Source organism: Oryx dammah, unplaced genomic scaffold, assembly GCF_014754425.2.
Source record: "Oryx dammah isolate SB20612 unplaced genomic scaffold, SCBI_Odam_1.1 HiC_scaffold_27, whole genome shotgun sequence".
Taxonomy (NCBI): Eukaryota; Metazoa; Chordata; class Mammalia; order Artiodactyla; family Bovidae; genus Oryx; species Oryx dammah.
In genome coordinates, this window is record NW_024070211.1 from 101,600,365 (window position 1) to 101,608,571 (window position 8,207).

The following is an 8,207-nucleotide window of genomic DNA, read 5'->3' on the forward strand; positions in this document are numbered from 1 at the left end:
AGGGGGCACAGTAGTGAGTTGAAAATCATGTGACCTTTCAGAAGGAGGCAACTGGTATTTATCTTTAGAAGAGATTTGGTTTGTGGGTCTAATATTGCCTGATGATCTAATTTTTCAAGAAACATGAGAAATCAACATTTTAATATAAAGTACCTTGGTTTTTTGATGTTGGCTGAAAGCATTAAAGTACTGTGAAGCAATTTAAAACATGAAACCATATCTGTGCATCAGATTTGGCTTATGGCTTACCAACTCAGGAAGCAGGAGTATTTGGAAAGAGTGGGACCATAAAGAAGAGAGAATACAGACACTGATGAAGAAGCTTGAAGTTTTTATTTAGTTTATCTTTTATATACTGAAAGCTGAGCATTTTTATGACAAAAGTTTCAAGAAGAAAATTCTCTTTCCCATTTCACAACTGCGGCTACCAGTCCTCCCCCTTATCTCATTACAATGCAAATATGTTGTGATTGGAGTAATTTATATATACAAATTATATCACAGAGAAATAACTTCATTGCTAAGCAGGTTAGCAGAAGAAAAGAAAGAGAATTCTGAATTATCATATTTTAAAGCTGATATTTTAGCACTATTTTGACAATGGTATATTCAATTTATAATCTTTTGGTTATACAATATTAAAAGGAAATTTATTTATTTGCATGAAAGCAATATGGCTTTAGAATACAGCTGTTAAATTTACAGAACTTAAAATTTTAAACATCCCACATGGCTGGCAGGTGATATTGTGAAGATGATCTTGAGTAATGAATGACACACTTACTTCCTAGAAATTTTAAAAAAGAGAGAGAGCAATGATTATTTAACATAGTATAATACATAGATGATACAGTTAACTTAGCCAGAAAATGTTTCAATGATTTATTTTGATAAAGACTGTTCATCTTCTCATTTTATGCATCTGTTTGTGTTTTGAACTCTTCAAATATTTACCTTCAAAGATGGCTTATCCTAACTTGTCCCTAGCGAGAAATATAAAGTGTATAGATAATTATAAAAAGTAATTACAACCAACCTATCACATGCCTGTTAATCCTGGCATTTAAATTTTACTTCTATACTTATTGCATTAAGTATTTAAATATCATATATACTGGTATTTTACTTTGTGCTATAATTTCAACATATAGAGCAATTTGTAATATTATTAATATATGACCAGCTTAACATCTCCATACCTGTATTCCTAATGACTTGTCCTTTACCAACATTCAGGAAAAGTATTTGGAATCAATCAGTGAAAGGATAAAATTGTAATGATCAAAAACAAATATAATAATATACTCTTGAATGATTCATAATTTTGACTGTATACCAAGAGAGTAAAGACTCTCTCCTTCATGTAGGAACAACCTATAGCAGTATGATAATACCTATGAAAGTTTTGATGGTTTCAGGGATGAACCAAAATACAGTCACCTGTCAGTAATTTTCGTCTGAAGCAACCAGTTTATAAAGTCTCGGGTAGCAAGACTATCGAGAACGGTGTTCATCTCATCAGAGAAAGAGCCATCGGCGTGTCTGCGGCGGAGTTCTTCAACGATGTTGACTTCTTCTGGGAAACTGAGAAATGGAGGGGTAAAATCAGCATTTGGTTAAACATTTCAAAGAAATGCTTATTGGTTGCCTGCCACTGGTAACCTGTGTAAGGGTCACTGAGAAAACCATATGTTTCTATTTACAGAGGGCTTACCACAAAAAGCCTCATAACTTGAATGTCAGAAAGGGAATTAGGTAGACAAGTGCAGAGCCAGGACCTGAAACAAAGCCCTTTTCTGTATTCCAGCTGCTTCTAAGATTTTAGTGTATTGTCAACATAAAACTTATTATTGAAACTATTGATTTGTCTGTATTCAGAAAATGAAGAAGGAAATGGCAACCCACTCCAGTACTCTTGCCTGGCAAATCCCATGGACAGAGGAGCCTGGTAGGCTGCAGTCCATGGGGTTGTGAAGAGTCAGACACGACTGAGCAACTTCACTTTCACTTTTCACTTTCCTGCATTGGGGAAGGAAATGGCAACCCACTCCAGTGTCCTTGCCTGGAGAATCCCAGGGCTGGGGGAGCCTGGTGGGCTGCCGTCTATGGGGTCACACAGAGTCGGACACGACTGAAGCGACTTAGCAGCAGCAGCAGCATATTCAGAAAAATATAATACATCCTATAAAACTAATGATGAGCAAAACAGCCTTGCCAAGTATAGTCTTAAGGGATTAAACCTTAGTCTATATTAGATATTTTCTCTGGTTTGTTTAACAGAATTTGTGGTATCTCTTTAAAACACTATAAAATAATCTTGTGTGACTATTTTCCCATTGATTTTATAAATTTTATTGCTGCTGTTTTAAAAATCAGTGACAATACTAGTTCCCTTTTGTCTTGAGAGCTCCTTAAAATCTCAATACGTTTTATTGAAAATCTCACTAAAGACATCCCTGATGGTCCAGTGGTTAATACTCTGTGTTTCCAACTTCAGGGGGCCTGGGTTGATCCATGGTTGGGAAACTAGGATCCCACATGCCATAAGGTATGGCAAAAAAGAAAAAAAAACACTAAAGATAAAAATAGAGTGTAACATGAATTTCTTGATTTTCATAATTCAAAGTCAATTAAAATGGTCACAAGAAAATGAGATGGTCTGTTTGGTCTGTGGGTCTGTTTGGCTGTGGTAAGATCCAAGGAAGTACCTAAAAGTCTTAGGCTCATTTTCAACTGTAATAATTTAGTGATTATCTCTGTGGTAGTCTCATAAAAAATGGATACATCATTAAATAGATGAATGTTTCCACATATTTTTGTTTTGAATGTCATTTCATTAAACATCTTTAGTTCCTTCCTGTCTTCACCGCATTTTTACCTGAATACTTACTAACACATAAACTATGTAAATATTTAAAATGAAACTAAGTTTTCAGCATTATTTCTTCTCTTCCCTTATCCCTAGTTTTTCTGGACAGTCCTAATTTAAGCTTATTTTCCTGGTGTAGTTATCAGAAGTACTCTGTTTATCCTCAGAAGTATCCTGGACTGGTAAATTAATACCTAATTTTAACACAACTAATAATGGAGGATAAATAGTAACCTGTGTGACGCTATCATTAATACTTGCTCTCAAAGATAAAACAGATGAGACTTTTATAAACTGTCTCCCACCAACAGGAGTTATTCCCTTACTTTGTGAGACTATATTAATGCTTCATAATGCAGATCCATTTATGGATAACTGTAATCTAAGTTTTCAGCATCAAGCAAGAAAAAAAAATTAAATAAGAATGTACAGACTTACTCTCGCCTTCCTCGGCCTTTCACCAGCCAAGCAATGAATTCCTTGGCAGCTTGGCCTTCCAAATAAGAACTTACATCACTGGTAAAGGTCCCTTCAGCATGTCTCTCAAATTCATCATGACGTTTGGCAATGTTATTCCTGAAAGAAATGTGAAAGTTAAATTGAAGATCTGTCTCTTTAGCAATATGGTTCTCACCTATAAGCAATGGCAGCTTCGGGTTCTGGATTCTGTGTGCAGGGGGCTTAGGGAGAGATTTGGGGAGATGAGGGTGTGTAGGAGACTCATTAGAAAGCTACATTAATTATTGGGAGTGAAGGTTGATGGGGGCAATCTAATGACAATTAAGGGAGGCTAAGCTCCCTCACTCTACCCAGTGACCCATTTTCACCTCCTCTGCTTGTCTGTGTCATTAATTCTTAAAGCTGCCCTTACTTTAGTCCAAAAGTGTGAGGGCTATCTACTGTGCCATGCCACTTGCAAACAAAGCAGCAGCTTGTCATTTGTACATCTGGGGTCGTGTGTGAGTGCTCCATTGCTCACTCTGTGACCCCATGGACTGTAGCCTGCCAGGCTCCACTGTCCATGGAATTTTCCAGGCAGGAATAGTGGAGTGGGTTTCTATTTCCTGCTCCAACACATGGGGTCAGAGTTAGTTTATTGAATCAAAGGAAAGCAAAGTAGCGTCACAAAATGTCATTGAAAGGACCACAGGATAATGGATTAAAGGAAATATATGATGGGCTAGCAGTGAGGAAAGCTAAGAAAATGACCTTACATCACCCTCATGTGTGTACAGAATGCCCCATGGAAGGGGTTGACCAGAAGGATGGTCAGCTGCTCCATCATATATAAGCCCTGGAAGGTTTCATCTTAAACACAACAGAAACCACCTGGGAGCTAGGATTATTTTACATTCATTCCTCAAGTTGTGACATTGTCTCTCTAGAAATGAAGACAGTTGGCATTTTTTCAAATTTGCTATTTCTCCTGTTTCACCAATGCATGCTCAGTAGCTCAGTCATGTCCGACTCTTTGTGACCCCATGGACTGTAACCCGCCAGGCTCCTCTGTCCATGGAATTTTCCAGGCAAGAATACTAGAGTGGGTTGCCATTTCCTCCTCCAGGGGATCTGCCTGACTCAGGGACCAATCCTGCATCTCTTATGTCTCCTGCATTGGTAGGTGGATTCAATACCACTGAGCCACCTGGGAAGCCACATCTGTAATCCTTAGCAAGAACTTCTAGTGTCTTCTTTGACCATGATCACCATCTTTCCTGTACTCTCCACTTTATGAATTTTTGGTCAACAATCTTCTTTAATTCTTCTTGCTGGTTTCTCTCTACCCTTCTCCACTCTATCTGGACAAATATATTCCCTTTTCCTGATTTTTAGATTTCTTCAGCTACTTTGCATGCATAACTCCCTCCCTTTGTGGGCCACCCTCCAAAGAAATTGTGAAATTCCACCATCCCTGTGAAACCCTTGTGGCTGATTTCCTCCAGTAGCCTCATGCAGCAAAAACCCCAACACTGTCAAAGAAATTCAACATTAAAATGTATGCCTTACGATAGGCTTGTGTTCCTATGTGCCTTCTTCTCTCTTTATGCTGTGCTGCTAGGCTGTAATTTTAATGTGTATCTTGGATTGTATTCTACAAGAAAAAGACTGCATCTGTTTCCATTTCTCACCGTGATGAACTTGGCTAGAGGATATTTTGAATGTGATCATAGTCATGAGTTTGAACCCTACAAGAGAATGTTGAATTTGCTCTTGTCTTTTGGTCAGGAATTAGATTCCTAACCTTGCAGTTTCACAAAAGTCAGCTTTCAATTTTAAAATAAAATGGGCAACAGAGTAAATATTGCTAAGACCAAAATTGGGAAAATTATTTAAAGTCTATGTCCCATTTGAGGGTAGGTAATGAAGGCAATGGCAACCCACTCCAGTACTCTTGCCTGGAAAATTCCATGGATGGAGGAGCCTGGTAGGCTGCAGTCCATGGGGTCACTAAGAGTTGGACACGACTGAGCGATTTCATTTTCATTTTTCACTTTCATGCACTGGAGAAGGAATGGCAACCCACTCCAGTATTCTTGCTTGGAGAATCCCAAGGACAGCCGAGCCTGGTGGGCTGCCATCTATGGGGTCGTACAGAGTCGGACATGACTGAAGCGACTTAGCAGCAAGAGTTTTGAAGGGGTGATTGTGGGACATGCAAAGGCATAATATGGAGGTTAGCACCACCAAGCTTAAACATTATCAGAATCAAATGAGTTTATGGGCATTATTTGATATGTATGATAACTTAAGAAAGTCAGGAAGAATTTAGACATATTTAAGTAATACATTTGAGCGTACACTTCCGATCAGGTTCAAATTCTTACTTGTTTCTCTTGGTGTTCATCAACCACTGCACGAAATCCTGGGCACGCCTGGAGTCCAGGTATTTGCTGTAGTCACTGGTGAATGTGCCCTGCGAGTGGCGCTTGTCTTCATTGATCTGATCTGGATCGCCGAGCGGGTCGGTCTGGGGAGCTGGGAATGAACTGTAAAGAACAGTGATTGGTGCAACTACATCTCTCCTCAAGAGTAGATTCACTTGAGAAGCAGCTTCTCTACAAAATATAGAACCACATGAAGCTGGAAGGCAGGTTCCCTGAGCATTTTAGTTGGCAGTTCAGAAAGACCTTAATTTGCCATGGGAATCCCATGGTTTTACCAGAGTTGAATATACTCTGATTTGGAATTCTAACAACTGATTTTTCAACTGGCTTCTCTTTTACTGAAATAGGATTAAATAAATCTTTTTTCAACAAATTCATCTACTCATTATGTTAATAACGCCAGAAGAGAGCAACACGCCTTGAATATTTTAAAAGAGTGAAGCGTCCCAAATCATTTTTGTTTGGGCAGCAGATTTATATTCCAAATTCTGTTTTGCATATATTACTATAAAAAAGTAGCTCCATCACCTGGCTATGTGGCCGCTAATGAAAAGACAATTAAAAGTTCAGAGAAAGAAAAGAAAAAGCCCACTTGCTAATTTGAAACTATGTAGTGGATAATCCACATGCCAATAATCAACAGTTGGCTGGCATGGCTATGTGGGGAAATATTCAATATGATTAAGACTCAAAATAGAAATGAGATACTATTTTTACCTGTCAAATTAGCAAGGATTAAATACTGGGGAGGATATTGTGAGAGGAGTATTTCTATAATGCCAGTGGGAATGTGCATGTGTATTAGTTTTCTGGAAAGCAAGTTGGCAAGATATTATAAAAAAATTTAAACTCATTCAAATCCTTTGACATAATTATTTTACCACTAGAAATAAATCTCAGAAAATAGTAAGAAATGTAGGAAAAATGTTATTGGCAGGCTTTTTGTAGGAAAATTTGAACGCTTAACTATTCAAAAGAGGAGGGGTAGCTAAATAAATATTGTACATTTATAAGATGAAATAGTATGTAGTCATTAAATATCATACATTAAATAGATATTTGTAATGTTATAAAAATAATCTAACAATAAAATGCTAAGAGAAAAAATACAATGCAAAGCTGTAAATGATCTGGGATGTATTTATATACAGTACATGCATATTGTCTATCACGAACGTGCATGTAAAATTTCTTACTAATTTTACAATTAGTAGGAAATGATGTTATTTTTTAAAATAAAAAGAAAAAGTTGGTGAGAATAATTAAAATGATCTACCATGCAGTGTGAGTAATGAATGGACAGACAGGATCAGCCAAAGATTTCAAAGAGCTATAATTTCCCATGTATCATATTTTTCAACATTCCCCACTCCTTTGGTTATGAAATAACATACTGCTATCTATACTCCAGAAAAGCCTTTATCACAATGATACTTTAAACATCTGACAAGTGTGCAGGGCATTTATTCCAAATTACTGACACCTATTGACTAGTCACAGTTATCTTGGGCTATATTACAAGCATAGTGCTATGTTAGTTCAAATCTAAGGATTTAATACCTGGATTTCTCCTCTGTGTTCTGAAGGGAACGTTGCCAGCTGCCTTGTGCCAGCATTACAAACAATCCAGCCACAAAGTAAAGGCTTTTCATTTTTGCTGCCTGTTGAAACACAGAGTCAAAGGAGACATAAAGACACTCAACCATATTTAAAAGTGTCAGCTGAATTAGTTCAGTTTTGACTAAGTAAATATTGAGAGTAGAAGGAAAAAACTAGTCACCAATTTTATTCTGATTATATTTCTAGCTTAATTTAAAATATTATATTTTTCTTGCAGTTTTTTTTTTTTTGGTGGCTAAAAAGAATACAAAAGATGTGTAGCACTATGAAACTTCTTCATTAGTGTAGGGCACTTCTGTTAATAATTGGAAAGCTCATTTCCAGACTTGAAATTAAAAATGTCCATGATAAACGTTGAAAATACCCACTGTAGATGATATGCTACATATGGTTAGCTTGAATGGCACCTTATCCATGATCCCACCCTCTTCACTATCAGTCTGGCTTTCAATTAATAGTCCTTCACTTCCAAGCGTTTACATTATACTGCATTTCAACCATCTTAAAGCAGCCTCAGGCTACAACTTGGCATACCAGCTGTCGGTTCAGATGTATTATTCATTTATATTTTAAATAGTGTAACTTGGTCTAGACTTTGTAATTATAAAGCGGCCAACAGATTTGAGGTATTTTAGGGTGCTTTGACCTGTTCTAAATTAAAGGAAAAAAATCATTTTAAAGACAAGCAATTTGCAACAAGAACTAATGCTTCTGGCAACTTGAACAATCACAACTAAGAAACTAAGAGATCACTGTCATAAAGAAAATTAATGCTTGCTTCTGAAGTCTTGAAAGTCCCCAGGTTGTTTTATAATTGGACTGAGTCCAGGATG

At 37.0% G+C, this 8,207-nt stretch overlaps 1 protein-coding gene across 2 annotated transcripts; it reads right to left on the reverse strand.

Moving 5' to 3' along the window:
* Window positions 1-311: 311 nt before the first annotated feature.
* On the reverse strand, window positions 312-7,507 carry GCG (glucagon). 2 transcript variants are annotated; one of them, XM_040229235.1, is made up of 5 exons: window positions 7,315-7,507; window positions 5,695-5,856; window positions 3,308-3,445; window positions 1,441-1,584; window positions 312-787 (listed from the first exon to the last, which is right to left on the reverse strand). In XM_040229235.1, exons 1-5 carry the CDS (start codon window positions 7,458-7,460, stop codon window positions 781-783), a joined length of 597 nt encoding a protein of 198 aa, XP_040085169.1. In that variant the 5' UTR covers window positions 7,461-7,507; the 3' UTR covers window positions 312-780. The 2 variants fall into 2 exon arrangements, with proteins under 2 accessions (XP_040085169.1, XP_040085170.1); XM_040229236.1 differs by lacking the exon at window positions 312-787 and having other exon boundaries at window positions 1,437-1,584.
* Window positions 7,508-8,207: the final 700 nt, after the last annotated feature.

What these genes read in the sequence shown, in the direction of transcription:
- GCG (XM_040229235.1), bottom strand. Translation starts at nt 7,460, where the DNA reads ATGGTTGAGTGTCTTTATGTCTCCTTTGACTCTGTGTTTCAACAGGCA. An exon ending in AACACAGAGGAGAAATCCAG is followed by an intron (nt 5,857 to 7,314) that starts GTATTAAATCCT and finishes TGTTCTTTACAG; the next exon opens with TTCATTCCCAGCTCCCCAGA. An exon ending in AAAGGCCGAGGAAGGCGAGA is followed by an intron (nt 1,585 to 3,307) that starts GTAAGTCTGTAC and finishes TCCATTTCTCAG; the next exon opens with TTTCCCAGAAGAAGTCAACA.